Consider the following 27,384-nt stretch of genomic DNA (forward strand, 5'->3'; position numbering starts at 1 on the left):
TTGAAGCAAGCAATGTAAGTCCTTTTGTCAACTGCCAGAAGTATAATTCTCCACAATTAATCAGTAAAAAGGGAATTATGCATTGCTTCTTTAGAATTAGGAAAAACCTGCTGGTGATAAATTAAATGCATTAAGAAATTAACATACCAGTAAATGATTGATCATTATAATTATCTGAATTTGCATTTCTAGAATTCTACTGAAAGAACTCAAAGTCACTCTTCTGAGATATTTTGAATCACACTTCCCAACTGGATAAAAAGATACAAGAGATGTGCTGGCTGTCATTACATTTAGAAGTTGAAGAATCTATTACAAATGCTTACAACTAAATAATGCAATGTATTTTAAAATACAGACACCAAGGTCTTACTAGCTCTTTTTTAAAATTATATACTCTACCGTAGAAGAGTATCAGAATGTCAGGAATCACAATGGCTTGCAATCCACTCAATTACTACACATCCTGATTAAAAAGCTGCAGATCAGACCAATTAAATATCAAATATCCAGCAGTTACAAGTATCTCTATATAGGTGGAATATAAAAATGATACCGAGGAGTAAATAAAGTAGAAAGGGAATATAATAATCCAACACAAGAAACATCATTCTCCGTTCAAGCTGAAAGTGATCTCTTTAATAACTAATAAATACTGAGAATAATAACTAACATTGAGAGCCATTGTCTGTCATACACTGTTTTTTTTTAAATTTTTGTTTGCTTTTCACTAAGTAAAATTTTGCCTCATGCTTGGTATCTTCCAGACATTTTTCTAAATATTAGGATTCATCAGAGAAAAAGAAGGTACAATTTGTTGTGCTCATAGAACTTAATCCTATTTCAAAAGACAGAAAATAAGTTATCAATATAAAAATAGACCATGAAGCTTAAATATATTGTTCTGTATTTATATACTGCTACATACTATATAGTTTATGCAATTAAATATGTAAAGTATAAACATAAATAAGTAAACTGGCATGTCAGTACTAAATATTGTGCCCACAATGTTTCTGGCTTCTCAGATTTCTGTGGTTTATATCTGTGGCTTTAGATGTGATTATTTCTAGAGTACTGATTCACCTTAAAAATGTCTGAGTTTCGGCAATAAATTACATGACTATCCAAGTAATAACCAGTAAGAAGGGACAAAAAGCAGAAAAGAGAAGGCATGTGGGAATATTGTAATTTTCAATCACATGGCTAGCAAATGCCTCACTAAGAAGGCGAGATCTGAGTAAAGCTATACATCAGCTGAGAGATCAACCCAGGTAAACAGAGAAAGAGGACATTTTAGATGGAAGATACAGGGACTGCAGAAGCAAAAATATACCCATTTTAAGTAAACCAGTTTAAAGACAGAAACAGGAATTTCTATTAGCTCACACCCTAAATGTCTCCAACATCCTGACTTAAGTCAGGCCAAAACTAGGAGCTAAGAGTTCATATCAGTTTTCCTATGTGGGTGGTAGGAACCCAAGTACTTTGGCCAACTCTTGTTACCTCCCAGGGCGTGCATTAGCAGGAATTTGCAATCAGAAAAGCAGCCACAAAGATGGCGGAATAGGGTATGAACACATTGGAACGGACAGAAAAACATTTAATCAGGATGAAGCAGAGAGGACATATTTCAGGACATAGGAAAGGATAGAACAACAGCAGAGGGGTACCTGGAGACTGACAGACACAGGAAAGCAGCGTACAAAACCGTGTGGACAATAAGATGCTGGACTCTATGTTTGGTATACGCTTGCAATGGGGGAATCTCAACTGAACTTGAGCTGTGGTTATGCAACAAGGTGGAGGAATCCACCATGGTGGGAGGGTTTGGGGAGGGGTGGGGAGAACCCAAGTATCTATGTAACTGTGTCACATAATACAATGTAATTAATGAAGTTAAATAATAATTAAAAAAAAACGTGTGGTGTGGCAGTGACTGATACTCCAGTGGAATTCAGCTAATGGCGATCTGAACTCCACAGCAGTCAGAACGCCACCAGCAACCAAGTGAGAAGGGACTTTCACTGGGAGCTTGGGAGGTGAACCCAGACAAAGAACTGTCCGTTCTGCAGTTCCATTTGATTTGACCAGGAGCAGAGACAGAGCAGCAGATCTCAGATGGGCAGTGCGAGAACAGGGTGGATTTCACAGCCAAGTCAGCCCCCTAGGGCCGAACTGGGCACCATTTTGCGTAAGGAGGCAAAGGCAAGGGAAAGGACTGAACATACGCTGAGCTGGGAGTGAACTCATTTCCAACTCAGTGAACTGCAGCAACATGCCATTCTACAGGTTCCACCCAAGACAGGTCTGGATAGCCTTAAGACCTGAGGGCCAGCAGATCAAGAATTCTAGTAGTGCTACGTCAGGCGCCATTTTGTACACTGTGGCAAACGCTTTAGGACTACAAGGGACAACAGTGAACTGCGCATGTGCTGAGCTCAATGAGAACTCACTGAGTTCAGTGGATTGCACTGGTCCCGCAGGAAAGTAATACTGACTGTGGCATCGTACGGGTCAAAATAGGTCCGTGTGGCACCCAGACCTAACGTCCAACAGGTTCCAGCAAGATCCGAACCACCAACATCCTAATTATATAGGACACCTGGTGTCTCTCTAATCGTGGGAACTGCTCCAACTGGAAGTGGGAGAAACGTTGCAGAGACAAGGGTGCAGCCTCAGCACAGTATCACAAGAGGTGGAGAGTGGTGAGGCAGGAGCTGGGGCTGTGGAGACCACGGTGGAAATCTGATGTAAGAACCCAGACCTGGAACTCGCTGGAGGTTGTGGCACAAATGGTTGCAAGCAAAAAGTTGTGTACCAACGGCAATAAGTAAAATCACATTGTATCCCTGTGGGTGACACAGCTTAGAAACCTGCCCCAAGGAGAAGACTCTGCTAACCAGAAGTACAATGATCAAGAGCAAAAGAAGAGACAAAGGCACAATGAATATTACCAAAAACTCCCCTCCAAAGGAGCAAAACCCTATGCCAACCTCAGAGTTAACTGAGGAAGACATCGAGAAAGTGGGGCACACAGAATCCATAAGACTCATTTTAAAGCTTCTGATCAAAAATGAGAAGCACATACAAGAGTTCAAAGAATTTAAGGAAGCAATAAAGCAAATCAAAGCTGGTATATCAGAAATGAAGAACACAGTAGAGCAAATTAAAAGTACAGTGGAGAGTCTCCAAAATAGAATGAAGCAAGCAGAAGAAAGAATCTCAGAATTGGAAGCTATTTCCTGTCATCAGGGGGAAGCAAACAAAAAGTTGGAAGGAGAGCTGGATCAGGCCAAAAAAAGTATTCAAGTGGTAACTGCTACACCAAAAGCCCACTCATGTGCCTTATTTCTAGGATTATCACAGGAAGTTTGAGGCAAAAATGGATAAAACAAAATGAATATTAGGATGTCGTAAGGATCCCAGATGTAAACCAAAGTTACATTATACAGTGTTGTGTGCTCTGAATAAGATAGGGAGCATTTACTGCAGAGGATGCTGAATGCCATATAAGATTATGCAGCACAGAACGCGCTGGACAATTCTACTGGCTGAGCTTTGGCAGCATGTCTGAGTGCAATTGATTCACTTGGGTGGATTCTGTCAGCCAATGAATTTTCTCAACCTTGGAGCAACAAAATCAACAGCATCTCAGAACTACCAATGTCACTCAAGCAATACCCTAGGAATATTCTCCTCCATACTGGGGTTTCTAAGATGACATACAGTAGACATCTCCCATCCCTGGATACTAATGTGGTTTAGCAACTGGGTGACTGTACCAACCGTAATCAGTGGTCCTCATGGGTGTGCATCCTTTTCAACTATGTAAACAACATCAAGAATAATTTTTAAAAAGATGGGTAGCCTTTGCATGTTTTGAGCTGGAGAGTGACATGATATGACTTATGTTTAAAATGTATAATTTTGTCTATTGTATTGTAATTATAGCAGTACAAGGGTAAACTCAGAAAGATCCTGACTGTTGCAAACATCAACATTAGGGTGGAGTTTCCTGCAAATAGTAAAAAGCAGTGAAACGAAGACAACAATGATACAACTATCAAGCACTGAAAACACCTGTCAGTCTGCAGCTGGAAAGAACGCTTCAATGAGGTACAAGAAGAACAAGACAAAAGACAGGTGGCATAAACTTCAAGAGAAATGAGATAAGGAAAAGAAATTGGAATAATTGGTTATCACTGAGAAATTTACCCTGGTTCAGTTAATTCAGGTTGTTAGTACAAGATACTAGAAAGAGAGAGGTCAAGAATTTGTTCATCCGGGCCCGGTGGCGTGGCCTAGCGGCTAAATGTCCTCGCCTTGAAAGCCCCGGGATCCCATATGGGCGCCGGTTCTAATCCTGGCTGCTCCACTTCCCATCCAGCTCCCTGCTTGTGGCCTGGGAAAGCAGCTGAGGACGGCCCAATGCATTGGGACACTGCACCCGCATGGGAGACCTGGAAGAGGTTCCAGGTTCCCGGCTTCGGATCGGCACGCACCGGCCCGTTGCGGCTCACTTGGGGAGTGAATCATCGGACGGAAGATCTTCCTCTCTGTCTCTCCTCCTCTGTATATATATCTGGCTGTAATAAAATGAATAAATCTTTAAACAACAAAAAAAAAGAATTTGTTCATCCTAGATCATTTTCCTGGTAGTGAGAACACTGTCACATTTTCATGGTATACACTTTAGTTTTCCAGTTATCTTACAAATTATATATACAGAATAATTTGAGTATAACACAATAACCTACTAGATGTTTTATGAAAAAAAACAGAAGACAGACACTTCAAGCCTCTTATACTAAAGTAATGTCAAAGATGGGGAAATTTTGATTATCGTACTTTAATCAGCCTACATTGTATAAATGAATTGATATGCCCACACTATTCCCCACATACATGCAAAATTTATTGTTTATGTCTTTAAATAAAGTGCAGAGACTCAGGGTATACCAATATTTCACAACTAGAAAAATCATATAGATACTTGTAATGGTATGTAAGAAGAATCATCTTAAATTATAGTCCCATTTGAACATCAATAAGTATGTGAATGTCCTGTTACATACAAAATATATTAACATGTATAGCAGAAATATGTTCAAGTCACAACTGGACCACACTGCTAGATGTGTTATGTTGGTAAAGTTAAACTCCTTCATTAAGTTTTAATTTTACATCGTATAACTGGATTTGGAAGTGTGCCTATGTGGTTGCTTTAAAGATGAAACGAGACCATGCTTACTACAGTGTCTATTGCATAATACTAGCTATCATTATTTTTGACAACAGGTAACCATAAGATTTATTCATGTAATTAGAGGTTCTACCTCACTGCCTTTTTAAGTCTAGCACATTTTTCTACAACAACTTTCAAATTTAAACTTGTAAAGTCCTCGGACAGGATTGTTTTGTTTCAGCTGTACAGAAGTCATCTATGAAGTTAAGCCTCTTTCATGAATTAAGTCAAAGACAATATTGATTTTGTCATGTTATAAGTAACCAATTCTAGTTATTATAACCTTGCTAGGAAGAAAAAAAATCTCCTAGAAGATTAGAAACTCTCTCATTCTTGTGCTGAGTAGACTTAATCGTAAAATAATCCAGTGACTGTTAAGTTAGGAGGGTCATCAGAATCAGAAATGAAAGAGCAATATACATTTATTCAAAATCCTACAAAATAGGGTGTACTTCCTAGAATATATTTAGACAAGAAACTGTCAGACTAATTCTTAACAAAGCAGTTTCTTTGCCTTCCCAGTGCATATGTTCCATGAGTACACACATAATTTTCAGCAAATATGGATACATAATAGTAGTAACTAAAAGAGTGAAATCACAAAACCTTCAAATGCATTGGTGGCTTGAAGGTAACAGAAGTAGATGAACCTAAAATGGGAAGACATCTGTTGGTGAAGTGTCATTAAGGCCCATCTTGGGGTCAAAGTCATTAGCAAGTATTAAAGGGAGCACATGCTCTTCTATTGAACTGCTTTGTAGAGAGTATATAAAATCTACAGCGTACTAAGAATCATGCTTCCTGCCAGTTGCAGCAAAGCAAGACTCTTAATTCAGTTGGTTGATGTGTATTGCTATGCTATTAAAAAATGGTACTGGGAATGTGGGCATCAGCAAATACTCTTTCCGGATTTACATTTTTATTATCTGATATTAACTATTTCATTTTTTGTAAGATTCTTGAGAGTATTTGAACTGAAAAGATTCTTTTGTTTTGCAGTTTAATTGCAGCTATTACAATTATGATCACCATAAAAGGTCCAACACTTTTAACATGATTTCACCATAGCCCTTTCATATTCTTAAGCTATAGGGAAAGAAATCAGACAAGCTGATATGGAGATAGCAGTCACCTCTACTCCTGTGCATAGCATTCTAATGCATTTGTTTTCTCCAATGACATTAATTTCGAGATCCTAAAATGATGAGGAGATAGTTTTCTAAAAACAGTTATTACTAGCAATCCATGAGGGAAAGCTACCTACGAAATTAATAAGCAAGACTAATACTTATATCTTCACTTTTGAGAACGATTTGCTTATATTCTCTAGTGATTTATGTATATAATTGCGATTATATATAATCTCAACTGATTCCTTGTGTCATGGGAATGGAAAATAATCTTTACTTTCCATAAGAAGAAACACAAGTTTTTGGAATTAATTTCATTAAAACAATCATTAAATACTTACTACACATCAGGGTTTATAAAAGTATGTAAGAGTCTCTGCCTTCAAGAGTTTTGTAGTGTGATCTGAGAAACAAAAAAGTTAATCATGGGTTACACTTTAGAGTGACTGGTGCTGCAGTAGCAATGAGCATTGCAGGAGTGCATAGGAGGTCTTTCTGGGAAAAACAGTACCCAGGAAGGCTTTCCAGAGCCTTAGGTGTCTGGCTGCAAACTTAAAACATTTACCCAGATCAAGAAAGAATACAGTTACATAGGAGTGTTTCAATCAGACATGAAATTGGATGTAAATATTTCCAGTAGTGTGGGCAGCAGGGTGTTAAAGCCGTTCTTGGGACTGGGAGGGGCCGTTGCAAGATGGTGGCTGGCCCAGGGCCTGGAGGTGGAGCTGGTCTCACCAGCAGGTAAACAGGATAGGCTAGTTCCCCCATGGTGATTATTGGCCTATCACGTAGCACCAAGTGGACCCACAGAGAGAAGCTATTGGTGGAGAACTATATAAAAGTAGCGGGTAAAAGCTAGTGGGAGGACAGACAGATGAAGACGGACAGACGACAGACAACAGATGACGACGACGAAGAAAGACTGGGGGGCGATGAGGAGACTGGGGGGGCGACAAGAAGAAAGACTGGGGAATGAAGCAGAGAGTACAGGAAGAAATGTGAGAAGAAGGGCAGCAGAAAATGGGAGAAAGGGTGGCGGAAGAAGTGGATAGGAAAGCTTAGACCAATGGGCACAGGCGCAGCGGAGAGAAGGTTTTAAACGCTTTTGGCAGTGAGAGGTCCGGTTGCCAGCTTTTCTTGGACCCCCAAGAGTATGACTCGGCATTTTTAGTGTCGCCGCTGCTGGGCGGCGACACAGTAATTTAACAAACTATGAAATAAATGGAAAGAATTTTAGTAGGCCTGAAAATACTGTTTAATTAGGTACCAGACCTATATGTTTGGTAGTAGTGCAGCTACATGAGACACATAAGAGTAGTTTTTGGTTTGTTTTGCTTTTCCTTTTGTTTTGTTTTGCTTTGTTTTGTTTCGGCTATGGTGTGTTAACCCTTAGCCTTAGGTAGTTTTAGTGCTGCAGTGAATATGTAGGCTGTGCAGAAGTGAGGAGAGGCAGATCCATATGAAACAGCTGGAGAACAATCTGTGGTCTCAGAGGAGAGCTATGGTTAAGGCAGGCTGGAAGGGGAGAAAGGATTGAAGGAAAAGGGATGCCCAAGATTTCACTCATTCAGTTCTACTCATTCATTGGAACACATTTACTAAGCATTGATTTTTTGATCACACTTGACACCACTCTGAATAATTCACTCAACATAATTCAGTATCAAATACATCAAAACAAAGATACTCAGCTTTCTAATTCAGTTCACTTCAGATTTTTACATGACTAACCTATTATATACAAATTATTGTACTATATCAAAGTGTCCAGTTACTGTTTAATGGTAGCTGTTTATAGTTTATGTTCTTTGGAAAAGGGAAAGGAGCTTTGAAATGTTACCAGGGGAGATATGATAAAATGTTTTGTAGAAAACATTATTGAAGCCTATAAAATGATAGAAAGTTCTTGATGCCTTCAAAACCAAATATCAACCAGTATTACTGAATATTTTTTATGGGAAACAGTTTGAGTTGAACTCCAGTGAAAAGAGTACATAAATTGAAAGCTAAGAATTGCTTCAATAATGTAGGGATGGAAAAAAGCAACACATCACAGCATGACAAAAGTTGGTAATAAGGCTGAAAGGATTTTGTGTGATTTTTAGCAATGTGGACTTAGTATGGTCCTGTCTCAACAGGTGTGTTTCCAGAAATATGATGATAGTCTTATGGTTTCAAGTGTATTGTAACTTGATATGAAATAATAAATATTGCTTAATTGTAGTTTTTTTTTTTTTTTAATTTTCTGTCTGTTGGCTTATTCTTCAAATGGCCGCAATGGGCAGGAGTGGACCAGGCTGAAGTCAGGACGCTGGAATTCTGCCTGGATCTTCCACATTGGTGGGCCACCTTCCTTATTAAAATTAATTAATTTATTTTACAATACAGTTGCAAAGTCTCTGGGACTCTCCCTCCTCCTCCTCCACTGATTTCCCCGATTTTACTTCAATAGTATAATCCTTCATAAATACTCATAAGTCCATCATTTTGCTATCTAAGTATATCATGATATTGTAGATAAGGACAGTGCAGAGAGAGTCCAGCATCCTATTGTTAAGATACATTTAATAGTTTCATTTGGAGGCCAATTTTGATCTGGAAGCAGACATGCATACTGCTTTGTATCCTCACATCTCAATATGATAGTCCCTATTCTTTAGTGAAGGTGCAAGTATTATACCAAAAGAGTAATACATGAAAATTCCTTTTAATTCATGGAAAAAATCAATTTTACAGTGGCACTCATTGAATACAGATGCTATGCAATTTTAAAAATACAAGTGCAAGAATCTCAGTATTATTTAAATGAGGGCATAATTCTACCAACCGAAGGGTCCAAACCTTACATTAAAATGTAAATTTTGAGTCCAAAATACTAAAATAAAAACAAATAATATTCAAATATATTCATTTTACAACATTTTAGTTTACATTAGTTTAGTAATACCACAATTAAAAGAAATCAAAAACAATAAGAAAATGTAGTTTACTGGAATATCTCCCCTTCCATTCACCCCTAGAACCTGGCATTGATATTTGAATGAAACAAATACCTCCAAGTTTTCAGGTTCTCTATTTCTACATTGCGGCCATTCATCAATGAAGTCTGTTTCTGTAGTTCAGGGCAATAAAAGTAGAAACTGACCAGAATAACACACATCTGCACAGTCTTAAACCAAGTCCATTTTAATTTCTAACTCTGCAAATTAAGTCATGGAGAAAAGCAGCTTTATGTATTTTAGGAAGCTTTTTATCGATTAATTTTAGGCTAACACTTGTTAACTGCAAAGGGTTATGCACTGAAAGGTCAGTTGTATATAAACTCGATTTCTATGACAAAACAAAGTATCAGATATTGAAACTACCATAGGCTTAAGTATTCAGAGAAGCCATTTGTACAAAGCAGTACTATGTAACAAAACTACCTCATACTTTTATATGAAAAGTTTTATACATATATATGTATGTATATGTGCATATATAACTAATACTGAAATTTGAACCTCTATTCAATTTTATTTATCAAACTATCAATGCTATATATTAGTCAATTTGGGCCAAGTGCCAGTCCAAGTTCTAGAGTGAATTCCAAAAGCACAATGGCTGAAATAAAGATGGTATAACCAATAAACATGTATTTTTAAAATTTGCTTATTTGAAAGGCAGAGGAAAGTAATGGAGCAAGACTGACTAAAAGAGAAACAGAGGTCCCATCTACTGATTCACTCCACAAATGTTCATGGTAAGTAGAGCTAGGCAAGGCTGAGATTCGGAGCTGCGAACTTTATCCAAGTGTCCCATGTGGCTGAGCGTCAGGGACCTAATTACTCGACCCATCATTGCTACCTCTGAGATTCTTTATTTGCAGGAAGTTGGAGTTACTAGCCCAATGCTGTGTATCACACCCAGGTGCTCTGAAGTGGAATGTGGACATCTTAACCTACTGCGATGCTACTAGGAGGATTGCCCACCACTGACTAATATTTTTTTGACTAAATTGGTCAGATATTTTCCAAAATCCATTGATCTGATGCATTGGTTCTGCCAATCATAACATGGATTGGAAAGCATACACTGAATATCTTGGCTGTGTGTTACATTTAGGAAACTTCAAAATCAGCTTTGTTGTCATCTATCCAAGAGGGAGTCTGAAGGAAAACTTTGAGAAACACTAAGCTTGCCAAGCACTGTTACTTGCCAGAGACACCTGGGGCTTAGAGTATTTGGGATAGGATTCTATGCAAGAAATATGAGGCATGAGCACCCATGCATAAATTTTAGATGCTGCTACATATAGCCTCTTTTCTGTTTTGTTTTTCCATTACTAAACACACATATTCCTTGCTTAATACAATCATTATAAAAAAGTAGAGTACATTTCATTACAAATTGTTTAACCTCTTTATTCCATGCACATGAATGAAACTATATATCCATGCATACATTAAAATGTAAGGCTGGTCACTAAATATTATTATACACATACACAATACCTATAAAGCATACAATAAAATTATGTAATCTTCTGACCATCCCATTTACCAAAAACACAAATTATTTTTTCTCAATTAGTTAAGATGATCTGGGACCGTATTCAGTGATTACTCAGACATGATAGCATTCAGCTTGGTTGCATGTTAAATTGATAGATTTTTATGTGTTTTTGAAACTGTGGGTTGAACTATTAATGAAAATAAATACTTAGAGTAATGAATCCTTGCATATGTCTCAGATGAAGCTTGAGAAATGGTCCTTAACACAGACTTTTAAATTCTTTGAAAGATGTGGGTGTGACCTTATTTCTTTAGCCTTTGAGCTCATTTTTTTTTAAAGATTTATTTATTTTATTATGAAGTCAGATATACAGAGAGGAGGAGAGACAGAGAGGAAGATCTTCCGTCCAATGATTCACTCCCCAAGTGAGTGCAACGGAACCAGGAAGTTCCTCCAGGTCTCCCACGCGGGTGCAGGGTCCAAAAGCCTTGGGCCATCCTCCACTGCTTTCCCAGGCCACAAGCAGGGAGCTGGATGGGAAGTGGAGCTGCCGGGATTAGAACCAGGGCCCATATGGGATCCTGGGTTCCTAGACCACGCTGCTGGGCCCACCTTTGAGCTCATTTCTAACTCGCTTTCCATGAGATAAAAGACACAAAGGGTCATCTGTTCAAATAGTTAGGTTCAACAGTAATGAATTAAATACTTCACACATTACAGGAATGACTAGCAGCAAAACAGCACTGCATCTGATTCGAGACCCTTTCAGAATTACAATGAGAAAGAAAACTGTTGAAAATAAATAGAACTTATTTATATATGGAGCCAGTTCTGCATCACAGATGACCAAAAAAGCAGAGTAACAGTTTTTTTGACAAGAGGATTTCAGACAGGACAAGTTGGCATACCTCATAATTATGCCTTTGCAGCTATTTAAAACTGCCTTTGTTCCCAGGGATATAAAGCTGCATTTCAAAATTTCGATTCTGAGTCTTCCTCAAATCTTTATAATAGTAACGGAAAAAAAGAATCAGCATGTAGTACGGGAACAGTCTCAATGAACACTGTGAACTAAAATTGTTCAAGATTCTGCAGAGGTTTCCTATTATCTATTGAACCATATCCATGCCTTTTCACTTGTTAGCTTTAGCAATTGCTTCCTTCTATATTTCACCAACCTCTTTTGGAAAATAATTCTTCAGGAGTCTTTCTGCCTCAACCATGCCATCTATTGTGTTTTTTTCATTCAAATGATCTGACTTACCCTTGTCCCTTTGCCTTTGTGTTAACCACAGAGTAAATGCGCCCTAAATGTTGAAAGGAAAACAAACATTTTTTCCCTCAGCCTTTGGGACATATATCCCCTTTGATCCTGCCTGGTGGCTGGGTGATTTAAGCAAATCAAAAGGAAGAACCAAATTATGTATCCAAAAAAATGGATAGCTGCTTTGTTTTCCAGGGGACAGTCATCTATGTGACACTTAGCCAGGGAACCAGTTTTTTGCATGTGAAATTATGTAGATCCTCAAAGGAAATGCACAGTTCCACTACATAAAACCTACTTAAAAGAGAATGCCACAAGCATCCCCCATAATATGGAGAAGTTTTAAGTCTAGACTTAGGAAGAATCATTAAAGGGGTGAATATACTATTAAACAAAACGGCTCAGAGACAGAGTAGAAATGGAATGAGCGGCTGCAGAGGCAAGAGTTATTTTCAGACTGAGAGCAAAAACCATGTAGCCTCAGAAGCAGCAAGGTGAAAGTAAGAAACTGACCTAACTATTCCTGGCCAAAGAATGGCCATCAACAACAGGCTTTGTGTCTAGAGATAAAATCCAACTGGAATGATATGGCTGTATTCGGTGTGATTATAAACTCTTTCATGAAATTCATTCATGAATTTACATAATTATTTCAATCAAATGAAGACCAACAATTAAGTAATAAATTTGTCCCCAGGATATGATAAATTGTAGCTATTTTTGCTCTTATATAACTAATAAAGAATAAAAAGGAAGTTTCACCAAAATGGTAACCTTCAAAATAACACTTGAAGGTGCTTTTTCTATACTGTACACTGGAATATCCTTCCTCCATTTATCTAATGAACTGGATCCTTTCCATTTTCTAACACTTGGTTCCAAAGTTACCTGTAATCCACATGTTACATATTACATGTATACATACCATATATATGTAATATATATATACACATAATGTAATATATATTACATATGATATATACACGATATATTATACATTATTAAATATATAATGAATATATGTTTTGCCTTACAAGCAAGTTTTTATTGGGAGGAAGACACTCAGCTGACTCAGGTAATAGTAAATCGAGAGGACCAAGTGCTAAAGGCAGCTCGTCTCCAAGGCAGAGATTGCTGCTTGGTAATCTCCCATTCCCACATTAAAGCTTTCCCTATTAGTGGGAAATCTTAAAGGATCTAAGTTTCTGTAAGTATGCCATAATTCCTTTACGAAAAAGTACTACCACATCAGCAATGAGTAGAGAAAGTCTTCCAAAGCTTCCTGAACTTTATGAAAAATGTAACAAATACTGTGGGTTTTTTTTTGAAAAGAATCAGATTTTTTAGTAGATCCTTAAAAGCAGATAGTAGTGCCTGCCATCTCCTGCTGTGAAAAAAAGTTTTACTCCACTGAGAAACACTGAAGGATTTTCATAAGAATCTATGCTATACTTTACGTTGTAGAAATATGTGCAGTAATAGACTAGAAGAGTCTGGAGTTTCCCATTCGTTAGAAAGGGAGAAGAAAGTCTAACACAAAGAAGACAAATACTAACTCCTTCAAATCTATTACACAGAGCAATACTCAAAAGAATAGGACTTCCGGGCCCGGCGGCGTGGCCTAGCGGCTAAAAGTCCTCGCCTTGAACGCCCCGGGATCCCATATGGGCGCCGGTTCTAGTCCCGGCAGCTCCACTTCCCATCCAGCTCCCTGCTTGTGGCCTGGGAAAGCAGCAGAGGACAGCCCAATGCATTGGGACCCTGCACCCGCGGGGGAGACCCAGAAGAGATTCCAGGTTCCCAGCTTCGGATCGGCACGCACCGGCCCGTTGTGGCTCACTTGGGGAGTGAATCATTGGATGGAAGATCTTCCTCTCTGTCTTTCCTCCTCTGTGTATATCTGGCTGTAATAAAATGAATAAATCTTTAAAAAAAAAAAAAAAGAATAGGACTTCCAACTTCTGCGATTTAGCAGTGTGGACATCATCTACTACAGATCATCTTTGAGAGCCACTCCAGCAATTAAATTTCCATGTATTCAATTTTTACATCCTTGTGATGCAGCAACTGTCTCAAATATTGCAACTGCCTATTCTAAGGCCATGGATCCCAATCTTGGATACATACTGAAATCCCATGAGATTTTTTCGAATGCATGATCTCCACTCCTTGGAAGTGCTGATTGAAAATTTCAGTTTGATAATCTGTGGTTTAAAGTCAGGAATGACCTCCTAAACTGTCTTCTTCACTACATTTTGTCCATTTTCATTTTACTCATTAATCCAAATGCATATAGAAATGTTAGCTATGCCTTGGCTGATGCAAAATAATTTCGTTTCTTCTTGGACGCTTCAACACCTAGTCTTTTGTTCTTTTAGCCCTTTTTAATGTACTTCTCCAGTTTTCATATTTCATCTCGGCCAGCTGCAAGAAGGACCTATTTACATTGCATTGGAAAATGACGCTGGAATTTTGACAGGGCCTACATTGAATTTGCCTATGGATTTGAGTAATATGGACATTTAGCAGAACTAAATATTCTCCCAAACATATAAACATGTGCGCATGTGCAAAGGCATAAATGACATCATTTCATTAAATATGAATCTACAGTTTTCTATTTGCGCACAGTAGTTATGGCAGTAGACTACTGTCAGACTTCCTAGTGCCAACTGTTGTTCTGTCATTTCCTACTCCTGATTACTGCGCCAATATTTCAGTGCCTTATTTTATTCATCTGTAAAGTGGGTATAACAATAATGCCAACATGAGAACATTGTTTGGAAAATTAAATAGCATAATCTACCAAAGGTGCCATACTCAATGTCTGTTGCTAAATAAACATTAGGTATGTTTTTCTTGTAATCATCACATCATTCTTCAAGTACATGTTCTTGCTTCCAAACCTCCATAGTATTTTTTATATAGTACTGTTGTAACACCAATGATATTACGGACATATCCATTTCCCCAATTGTTCTCTGAATGTCTGCCGGGCAAAGACTGCTTCTTATTCATCCATGTATCTTGATAATGTAATACAGAATTTCGCAGAGAAAAGCAGAGTATGCATTGGAAATAGGTTTCATTTTTTTGACTATTCTGATTGACAATGCTTGCTTGGAAGGCTGTGTCAAAAAGAATGTGAGGCGGGCCCGGCAGCGTGGCTTAGTGGCTAAAAGTCCTCTCCCTGAATGCCCCGGGATCCCATATGGGCACCGGTACTAATCCCGGCAGCTCCACTTCCCATCCAGCTCCCTGCTTGTGGCCTGGGAAAGCAGCAGAGGACGGCCCAATGCATTGGGACCCTGCACCCGCGTGGGAGACCCGGAGAAGGTTCCAGGTTCCCAGCTTCGGATCGGCGCGCACCGGCCCGTTGCAGCTCACTTGGGGAGTGAATCATTGGATGGAGGATCTTCCTCTCTGTCTCTTCTCCTCTCTGTATATCTGACTTTGTAATAAAATAAATAAACCTTTAAAAAAAAAAAAGAATGTGAGGCAGCAGCTGGGTTCAACAATAAAGATTACCAGGATTAATTAGGGCATGTCTATATGGCATGCATAGAGGGAGAGGGGCACAAATGTCAAGCACAGTCACTCCATTCCAGTTTCAGATTTCAAATGAGTAAATGTTTATTTGAATAAGTTTTCATAAGCAAATGTCATTGGCTGAAAGACATGACTTGATTGGAGTTTTTGCAAATAACTTAATTTCCTGTTATAGATTATGTTCATTCAAAGAGGTCATTATAAATTGTCAAAAGTTTATAGCATTGCAACTATGATTACAACATGCTCACAGAAGAAAACTAATTACATGTGATCAAATGCTGCTGAAATTTTCATTTTCTAGGTATTTCTTCATTATGTTACACCTGCTGCCTGTGACTTTCACCACGTAAATACAGATCTGGAAATAAAGGGTTCTTTCAAGGCTTTTGCAGGACTTGTTATCCAAACTGTCTAAACATTAGCAAAAAATTAAGCTAAGTGCTTGATATAAAAATAGAGAAATATGGTTTTTCGAATTTAAGAAAGAAGGAGTTCATCAGCAAGAATCACAGGACCCAGTTGTTTCAAGATGAATTTCAACCACCCATCTTAGTACCTGGCACACAGCTGATGCTAAATGAATGTTAATGTATAAATGAACAGATGAAGGGATGGATGGATGAATAAATCAATGATATAGATTTGTTTTCCATTTAGTCTTGGTAAATGCAATTTGGCAGTTTGAAACATATCCCACCAGATGGCGACAATGTGAGATAGAGGTTTAGTTCCTAATAAAGAGGAAAGTAACCAAACAAAACACTAATAGAAAAAGTAACCACAAAACAGCAGCATGAAAAGCAAGAAATGAGGTGTGTACAGCAGCTTTTTTTATGTTAGCAGCTCATGATATTGTGGGATTTGCAACAAGTCCTCACCATACCTCCTTTTTATGTGAGAGTTATTTTTCATCCATAATTACCTTGCAGTAAAATATCCACCTTCAGAATTAATCTATATAAAATTACAGGGCAATTATCATGACTAAAATTATTATCCTTTGTTTTCATATCCAATATATTTATTTTATTTTTCTTCATACTAATTTCTTATGTAATTGATATTTTCCCTGGATATAAGGTTTCTGGGATCAACCATGAACCTGTGTGTCTCCAGGAAATCTTTGTTATTCAATCTATAAGCCTGCCTAGAGCTCACTCACATTGTTAGCAAATAATTGTGAATTATAATATAGACTGTCCTTTAATTCACAAACTTCTACAAGATGTAAAACAATCAGTTTTAGAGTCTTGGCTAATAAAGAACATGAACTTGATACTTGAAGGATCAAGTATTTCCTCAAGGATGTTCCTGCAGCTACTCCAAATTAGACAAAATATTAACTTCCCTAAAACATGGAAATAGACTTAGGAATGTTTCATGATAAACTATAAATTACAGCATGTACTCTTTTCTGAAACAAGGATCATAAGACTTTCAACATCTTTCCAAACGACTGATCACTGGAATATAAAGATAGTGGCAAGGCAAGATTGTTGTAGGAAGGAAATGAAGGGAAATCCCCTGTGACAAGAATGGATCTTTACCATGACTTCCTGATGTAGGTATCAAGGCAGGTAGCTCAAGGAAGAATGAGGACTTTTGAAGCCATGGACTTGATTCCCAAATTCAAATCTCATTATTCTCACATGTGGGAATTTTGGTAAGTTTTTGGTGCCTAAGCTCAGTTACCTCATCTGTATACTAGGGGTAATGCCTCATATCTATAAGGTATTTGTTGAGAACATCTGTAAGGCATCTAACAGTGCTAGATCAAATGAGGTAAACAATTCAAGGTTTACTATTGCTAATATTCAGTGATAAATATTCTGAAGTGAAATTTTCCGAGGAGAAAAACAGGCTTAGAGCTAAAGTTATGTGTTTAGGGATGTGGAGTTGATAATCTTCTAAGGCCTCTAACATGTTATTTGGCACAGCAGTAGGTGCCCAGTGAACATTATATTAATTTTCTGCCTTTCCAGCCTATAATTCAAGAATTGTCTAGAAACTACCACACACACACACACACACACACACACACACACACACACTGGAGCCATTTGGTAAATGAACCGGCAAATTGAAGATCTCTGTCTCTAACTGGGCCTTTAGATTAAATGTTGGAAATTTTTAAAATATTTGAAATTTTTAAAAATGTGACATAGGTTCAACTTTGCTTTTTTTGAGGATATCACTAACAATATTTGTGAAAATTAGCAATGGTTTATTTGACTTATAGACAGAATACACAGATTCAAACAAAGATAAACCTGGACCTGAAAGAAAATATGATATTTGCTTAAAGTTGAGTAAGTAATTTTTCCCTTCCTAGACTTTCAACTTTTGAATCTTAATGTAAATTAACGCACTGAAGGATGCTACTGGCTAGAGTCGTAAACAGGCCCAATAATTACATATATTGCGGCTGGCACAGAAGCAAAAATAGACTAATCTTCTACCTGCAAATGCCATATACGCACTGGTTTGTGTTCTAGGTCTCTGCTTTTATGACCTGGCAAAGTAGTAGAGGATGGAGCAAGTCCTTTGGCCCCTAAACCCACGTGGCAGAAACAGAAGCTCCTAGCTCCTGGCTTTGAATCGGCGCACCTCTGGCCATTGCAGCCGTTTAGGAAAGTGAACCAGATCTCTCTGTCTCTCCTCTACTCTAAAATCGACTTTTCAAAAAAAAAAAAATGAATGAATGAGTCTTTTAAAACCTTACATATGTCAGTTCATAGATCACAGAATTGGGTTCTTGTTCTTAGTGTTTTTCTAAGCTTACCCTACATGTATCCCATGGATAATCTCATCCTGAGGCATTTTCTACTCTTAAGACACCAATGTACCAAAATACACTTACACGCACAGATTATATCTGTCCAGAACTTTAGACAACCATTTCCAACAGTCCAACAATCTGATGGGAGAATCTACTCGAATGTCACAAAAGCATTATAAACATTTACAAAAAGAAACCAATCGTCTTCCTTTCTAAACCTGCAACCCCTAGTATGTCCCCTCTCTTGGTAAATAGAGTATCATGCTCAAAGTACGCCAAACTTGAAATTTTAGAATCATCCTTGATTTGGTTATGTCTTTCTCTTTTTTCCAACATTTATTTTCATTGGAAAGGTAGATTTGCAAAGAGCAGGAGACAGAGATCTTCCATCTGCTAGTTCACTCCCAAAATACCTGTAACAGCTGGAGCTGAATCAATTTGAAGCCCAGAGTTTCGTCTGAGTCTGCCACATTTGGTGCAGAGTCCCAAGGACTTCGGCCAACCTCCACTGATTTCCAAGTCCACAAGTAGGAAGCTAGCTGGGAAGTGAAACAGTCAGGACACAAATCAGTGCCCATATGGGATGCTGGTACTTGGAGGTGGGGGATTAGCCAGTTGAGCCATTGTGTCTACCCTGTGATTTTGTTACATCTTTCAACTTCAGTCAGCAATCACCAAGTCCTATCAATCTGATCATATTTATACTTCTTAAATGTGTCTTTTAACCTCTACAGGTATTTCTCATCCCTCCAATGCCATTCTAACATTTGGGTTAATTTAGTGGGCACAGATAATTTTCTCCCTGTATCTAGAATCCCCAACTATAATCAATCTTCTACAATGTTGGCTACACTTCTATAATTATCAAGGGCATTACTCATGCTAAATATAATTCATGAAGGAACTCTATGAAAGGTAATCCTGTTTTTCAATGTTTAATGGGAAAAGCCTCTAAACTGGAAATGCAAAACTTCATGATCTGGCTCCAACATAACTTGTTCTAGCCACATTTCATTTTATCACTTCGTATAGCTTTGTGTTCTGCACCTGCTAATATAACCTTTAAAATGTCTTACTGGGAAACTAGTATTCAAGCTTTAAGAAACAGTGCAAATATTTTAGATGTCCAGACCTTGATCTCTCAGTAGAAGCTAGTTATTTCATCCTTTATACTTCCACAGAATTTTACCAGTTATGTAAAAGCAATTATTTCATTTCATTGTAATGAGCTATTTCCACATCATTATTTGGAATCATTTTTCCACACACCATGAATGTCATAAAAGCAGGATCTGACTCAATGCCTGACACATATCAAGTGCTAAATAAAAGTCTGTAAAGTAAACACAGTTTGTTAAAAGGAACTTAGGATGGCGTCAGAGAATAAAAACTTCACTCCAAATTGATTTTATCATACTACAGGCTGAAATTGTTTAACTTTATGAACTGTTACCAGTGAGTTTTCCTATTTAAACTCACAACATAGAAACTCTACAACCCATGACTCACATTTTTAAGTTTATCTTCTGTAAGTACAGACTTATGCAGAAATATTGCAATGAAAGCACATATTTTTTGAAGCATAGTAGACCCCCCCCCCCCCAATTCGCACAGCACAATATTTTCCAGTTGTCAGGCATGCAGAAGAATGCTATCATAGAAGAGATGTTCACAGTTTGTGGCAGAAAAATCTAGAGGTGATTAAAATGAGTTCCTTACAGACACAAAACTTTCACCTATTAAAAGATGAAAATGGATAATATTTAATGCATATTTAATGCATATCTAAATATTAATACGGATATCACAAATTTTGAGCTCAATTTAAAATTTCCAAAATATAAGATTCCAGTGCTAATTAGAAAACAGTAGTTTTCATTTGTAATGAAACTGCATTTGACACAGCAATGATTAAAGTTTCCAGGGCATGAAAGTCATTTGTATTTCAACAGATAGCAACTAGTGCCTTCAAAACAATTAAAGGGCATATAGTTGATGCAAAGCTTCACAGAAAATTTTCTAGAAGCTTCTGGAAGAAGAAATCACCTAGTGGGGTAATGAAAGTGTTGTAAGAATTCAGTGCCACAGGTTGTCTGTAAAGTACTCATTGAAATATGGTTCAATATGGATATAGTAATATAGCAGGAAAGGGAATTCCAAGAAAATCGAACAAAGCAGCAAATGTATCCAAGATGGATGAAGTCGGATCCAGGGAGGCCAGACAGAAAAAAATGGAAGTAAAGGTATGGTTTTAATTAAAGCAACGATCGTGAAATGGAGAAGAAACAATGCATTTGAGAGATACAGAAATCAACATTCCTCTCTGAGTATTAAACACAGAAGTATGTGCATTCACTTGGAAAATGGGGACATCATTAACACATGCCAGCGATACAAGGAAGAGAAGGATTATGGATTTCCAAGGGCAGGTGCAGAGATCTTTACCCTTAAGCAAACATCTGAATGCCCTGGAGGCTTTGTTAAAACAAAAAATTCTGGGTCCTATCTTTAGAGATCAATAGGTCTCTGAAGGCAGAGGTAGCTTTGACAGTTTGCATTTTTAGTAAGGTCCAAGGTTATGTCAATGCAACTGGTTCACTGTTCATTTTTCAATGATCCTTCAATAATCACAGATCTAGACAAATCTATTTTGTACAATGTCATTGTGCTACTAATTAAAAAGAGCATATTTTCAGGACACTCTTTTAATACGTAGTTTAATTCTATCAATTGAAAATTAATGGGTGTCCATACTTCCATTCACTTGGTTCTTTTGTTTTTTAAGGCATTTTTAAAAGATTTGTCTATTTTTATTGCAAAGTCAGATATGCAGAGAAGAGAGACAGAGAGGAAGACCTTCTGTTCGAAGATTCACTCTCCATGTGACCACAATGGCCAGTGCTGCACCAATCTGAAGCCAGGATCCAGGAACTTCTTCTAGGTCTCCCACACAGGTGCTGAGAATCAAGGCTTTGGGCCATCCTCGACTGCTTTCCCAGGCCACAAGCAGTGAGCTAGATGTGAAGCTGGGTTGCTGGGATTAGAGCAGACGTCCATAAGGGATTCCAGCACGTTCAAGTTGAGGATTTTAGCCACTAGACTACCTCACTGGGCTCCCTTTTTGTTCTTTTTAAGTTTACTGGAAGGCCCGGCACCATTGCCTAGTGGCTAAACTCCTCACCTTGCATGTGCTGGGATCCTATATGGGCACCGGTTCTAGTGCCCATATAGGATCCCTGGCAGCCCCGCTTCCCATCCAGTTCCCTGTCTGTCGCCTGGGAAAGCAGTTGAGGATGGACCAAAGCCTTGGGACTCAGCACTCGTGTGGGAGACCCAGAAGAGGATCTGGGCTCCTGGCTTCTGATTGGCGCAGCTCCAGTTGTTGTGGCCACTTTGGGAGTGAATCATTGGATGGAAAATCTTCCCCTCTGTATATCTGACTTTCTAACGACAATAAATCAGTCTTTTTTTTTTTTTTTCTTAAAAGTTTACTTAGCAGATGGAGTGACGGAGAGAGAGGAAGAGACAGACAGAAAGTAAGAGAATGAATATGCTTATGCTGGTTCAGTCCCCCAATGGCAACAAGAGTTACGAGCTCCATCCTGGTCCCTTATATGGTGGTAGGGGCTCCAAGCACCTATGCCAGCTTCCTCTGCCTTCTCAAGCACATAAGAAGGAAGCTAGATCAGAAGCAGAGCAGCTGTGACTGAAACCAGCACTTGGATAAGCAGTGGAGGCATTGTCAGCAAAGGTGTACCCCACTGTTCCAGAACACTAGCCCCACATGATTTTGCTTTTTTCAACTGGTTAGAGGTGACCTATTCAGTTAAAAAATGAGAGACCAAGGATGGTCAAGGAATTTGCTCCACAATACCACTGTGATAGGAAGGGACTTTCTGAATATTTTATGGTGGTCTTCCTCTAACTTGCTGACTTTCTCAGCAGCCAGAAATCTATTTGAAACTTTTGTCTCCTATAGGAAATGGCTTCAAAAGCACTTAGATGTTTATTTTTCATCTTACCACAAATTATTTATCTCTCAGTCTGTAAATGGCTATTTGTAGGATTAGACAAATTTTGAATGCTCTGAAGAGGATTGTTGACTGGCTCATGCCTCGCTGGGTGGGACACAAAGATTAGTCACTCCTCACCATGGTGTTGGGGATTTTCCTGCACACCCCCCCCAAAAAATAAATGTTCTGCACCTTAATTGTCGACAAATGTCTTGTTAGAGTTACAAGCCAGTCTAGATTATCCTAAAATCTGCCAAGATCAGCAAAATTATACTTCAACACAACAAATGGCTAAATACTAAAATGAAATAGACACGAGACAGCTGAATGGTACCTTATAGCCATTTTAAGGTATATAGCAGCCGGTGCTGTATATAAACTAAAATTGAGATGTCAATGAGCTAATCATAGGTTGTGGTTAAGAACTTGCTTCTTTTTTTTTTTTTTTAACATACTGGTTACTCAAAACCATGTCAATTCCATGATGTTGCAAATTGCTGTTGATGTTATATTGGGACTCTTAATTGACTGGGATGATATTCTACCAGCTCTAACTTCGGACCAGAAATGGTCTCCCCAAGAAACTGTTCAACCCATCTGGACAATAAGTAGCTGGACTCTATGCTTGGTATACATTTGCAAAGAAAGAATCTTGATTGAATTTGAACTGTAATACTGCATTAAGGTGGAGGAATCCACCAGGGGGGAGGGGCGTGGAGAGGGGTGGGGGGATTCCCAGAGCCTATGAAACTGTCACATAATGCAAAATAATTAATTAAAAAAATAATAAATATAAAAAGATAAAATAAAAATAAAAATTTCAAGTATAATCCGTAAAAAGCAAACACAATGTATAACCTCAGCTAGGGCAACATATGAAACAGATTTCCTGGCCGTATGTAAGCAGTGCAAACTATTAACTAGTTAACAGCAGCAAATGTATTTTTGAAACCTACCTCTATTAACACAAGCATTCCCTAATGAAAAAGATGTTAGAGACCCAAATCCAGTAAAGATGTACCTTGAGTAGATTTCTCTACTTCTTTCCTCTTTCTGTTCTGGCTGTTGTAATTCATCCTCAGCTCTTGGTTGTACTCATGCAGAGTTTCCCTGGAGTTGTATGACTGTCTTGGTTTTCTTCCATCTTCACTCTCATCGGAAGAACTGGTGTAAGCTAGATCCATTTCATGCTTGACTTTTGACAGAGGCTGGTACGGTTTGCAGTCTGTTTGCTCCATCTCTAAGGAAAATCAGTTTCATGAACAAAAGGACCAGGAAGTCCTTTAATGTAAGCAGTCCTGAAAGACAGAGGGAAAAACACAAGCCTTCTTAGATTTGTCCTTTTGCAAGAAAATGCATCTGGCAGATTCACAATTGGCCTTGATAATATTATCAAAGGAGTGAAGCAAAAGACAAAGTAGATGACAGGAACCTAGCCGGAGGCAATAACAACACTTTGTGCTATCTGCATATATTGTCAAGTGTTTAGGATGAAGCAGGAGGTTGCAGCATCAGAAAACACTCTAAGTAAAAGAGAAAACGCCTTTTTAAAATATTTGTTTTGGAATGCAAATAAGAACCTTTATTTTTATGGTATGCACCTGTTTTTAACGCTAGATTTGGTGACTAGATTTTAAAAAAATGGATATGAAAGTCGCCAGAAGTTCAAATATTAACCCAGCACATCCCATGTTTGAGATGAAAATAAGCGAGAGAACTACAGTCAGACAAAAACAAATTCTAGCCTCTGGTTTTAATATTACATTTCAGACAGAGCCTCTGAGGACGAAGGGACTCGGAAAGAAAAAAATCAGCTACCAGGGATCATGAAATAAAATGTCCTAGAGGAAAGCTGAACTGTCTGTATTCAATATTGTAGTTTTTGAATCTCAGGCCTGCAGAGCATTCTTAATGAGTTACATGGTGGTAAACTTTTGTTGTTCCCAGCACTGAAAGGAGGGAAACAACACTCATGGTGACTATACTGCTTCAGGAACAGCAGGGTCTAATTCGGGTTTAGAAATAGCTATGTTAAACGTCATGAAAAAAATCACTGAAAAACTCTTTCCCCCAAAGAATACCGAGCTAGGAGCTACTGCAGCTCTTAGGGCCAGTAAAGGCATTAACTGCCCTACTTAGCACAGAGAGGTTTGAGAAGATCAAGTGCCATCTGAGATGTCAAAGTCCTTCTTCAATTTAAAAGCCCTGTAAAGAAAAAAAAAGTCTGTCCTGCTTTTCATTTCACATTATTTCAGTGCCACATTTTCATCCACTGCTGCAAATCTGCAATCTGGTCCTTCTATACAATATTTTAAAAAACCAAATCTAGTTTGAAACCAAATAGCTTAATTAGTTTAGTTTCCTGTGAAAATGATTTATTTTTCTTCAGTTCTTCATTACACATAATTTAAAGAAATGGTTCTCCTCTATTTTGTTTAGGATCTCACTTTTTGGAATTTCTATTGCATTTATGCCCAACACACATAGCACAGAAATGACCCAATAAAGTCTTACAGATTGACTGACACATATTATATGGTAAGCATTGCTTTGTGGCACAAACAGTGTCTCACTGGTCAAGATTTCAGTTTCCTAACAAAATGTTATGGTTCCTAAAGGCAAGAGTTGAGTTTTCATTCTTATATCATGAAAACTACTGAACTCTGTCCTAGTCATATGTTCACAAATGAACCTACACACTCCTTAAATGGCCTATGTAGACAGTTTGGTTTGAACTGATTAAGAAAAATGAGATGATTAGAAAGAAAACAGGTAAGTAGCCAAGTCATTTCTTTATATACTGCCTATACATTCATACCTCCACAATTCGTACTTCTAGTGTGATTCTGTCCTCTGAGCCACAAACTGGAATATCCAACTGGTCCTCATTATATCTATTTTATAATTAATAGAGATCTTAAATTTAGTACACTCAAAATAGAGCTCTTGCTTCCTATCCTTAATCAAACTTGCACCACTCATAGTGTTTCACATCTTTGTAGATCTTCATTCTGTTTTTCTGCTCAAGTTATCGAAAGAACTTGAAGTCATCCTTTTTCCCACACCCTCCATCAGTAAATCTCTCTGCACCCTAATCGTTCCAAACATATCTCTTGATATTTTCATCTGACTTCATGCACTCTAGCTGAACCAACCCACCTGCTGCTTCTGACAAGGCATGTTCCCACCTCAGAGTCTTTACAATGTCATTAAAAACCACAAAACCTAATGCTCTTTATCCTCCTCCAAGTCTTCACAGATTTACGTGTTCTATATTAAATCACTTGTCGTCTACTTTCTCCATCTCCATTAAAATGTAAGCTCCATGGAGGCAGTCATTTTTATCTATTCTATTTACTGCTGTTATCATTCACAATAAGCACAATGTCTGGCATATAGTAAGCACTAGACCAGTAAGTGGTAGATGAATAATTGTCAACTACTCAAGAGGGGATGGGGCAAATGTGGAAATTAATAAGCCAAAGTTTCTACCTTAAGGAACTAGCAATCTAATACAATAAATAAGCAACTATACTTACAAAAGAATGAAATGACTCTCACAAAGGAAAACAAAGTGATATTTGAATAAATTTTGATATTTGATAAATATTTCATGAAACTAATGGTTATGGTAAATAATTTAGTTTTTTGTCACCAATACTGTCACCACAACCGCTGAAATTCTACTGAATACTTACATTATTATAAGGCAAAATTTCCATCTCTTTGTTATTAGGTTCTCCAGGAATATCCTTTATGTGAATGGCTATCTAAATTTTAGGCCTTGACTTCTCTGCAAATATTGCAAATTGAGAACAGAAACAAAAATGGCCTTAAATACATATTTGCAGCCAGTTTTACTTAGAAAAGGGGCATCAGTGATACTCATCTAACTTCATTTTAGTGAACATATACACAGCTGTGTTCAGTGAAGAATGAATGTTTAATGAAACAGAGTAGAGACCTATTTTCTACATAAGGCCACTGACAATTCAAAAATGCCTATCAAGAAATTCATAACTAGAAATAATTTAATAGAAAGCTTTGCATAATATAGACAGTAACCAATATTATATCATTTTCTAATGTATACTTTTCATCTCTTGACTTGTTGCACTTTTAATCGTGTCTTTGGCGGTTCACCCTGATCAATGGAAACACCCTACATGCATGGCCAGCGGAACGTTCCTGCTGAAGCCTCATCTGATTAGAACTTATCCTTAAAATCACTCAGTAGGGCCCGGCGGCATGGCCTAGTGGCTAAAGTCCTCTCCCTGAATGCCCTGGAATCCCATATGGGCGCTGGTTCTAATCCTGGCAGCTCCACTTCCCATCCAGCTCCCTGCTTGTGGCCTGGGAAAGCAGTCGAGGATGGCCCAAGGCTTTGGGACCCTGCACCCGCGTGGGAGACCCGGAGGAGGTTCCAGGTTCCCAGCTTCGGATCGGCACGCACCGGCCGTTGCAGCTCACTTGGGGAGTGAAACATCGGATGGAAGATCTTCCTCTCTGTCTCTCCTCCTCTCTGTATATCTGACTTTCCAATAATAATAAAATCTTTAAAAAAAAAATCACTCAGTAAATTTAAAAAAGAAAACATCCCACTTCCATTGCTTAAGGTTGTGTTGTAACAGCTGTAATTTATGTTAAAGTTACTCCCATGATTATGTAGACTGTACACAGGCTCTCTTCCCTCAGTATGTTTATTTGCAACATGCAAAGTCACAGTGCTTATTCTGAGTAATATAGAAGTAAATAGCCATTTTGGACTATGACAGAAGACAGATTTCTGTAACCATTTTGAACCATTTTCAAAGTTCTAATCATTGTAAGGCATAAGCATGAATGCATGAATCAGCTAAATATGTCATATCTATTCAAGGTTATTCCATGTTCTAGGAAGCAAT

General features: G+C 38.0%; 1 protein-coding gene across 1 annotated transcript in view; it reads right to left on the reverse strand.

Annotated features, from left to right (window-relative positions):
• Nucleotides 1-23,767, reverse strand: part of TENM1 (teneurin transmembrane protein 1) — a 570,964-nt gene extending 547,197 nt beyond the window's left edge. The window contains exon 1 of the mRNA XM_004587672.2: nt 23,502-23,767. Coding sequence (XP_004587729.2) covers nt 23,502-23,718 — 217 coding nt within the window. The 5' untranslated portion in view covers nt 23,719-23,767. The remainder of the gene's footprint in view (nt 1-23,501) is intronic.
• Between the last annotated feature and the right edge of the window lie 3,617 nt (nt 23,768-27,384).

The sequence above is a fragment of the Ochotona princeps genome, chromosome X, assembly GCF_030435755.1.
Source record: "Ochotona princeps isolate mOchPri1 chromosome X, mOchPri1.hap1, whole genome shotgun sequence".
In the NCBI taxonomy this organism is placed as follows: Eukaryota; Metazoa; Chordata; class Mammalia; order Lagomorpha; family Ochotonidae; genus Ochotona; species Ochotona princeps.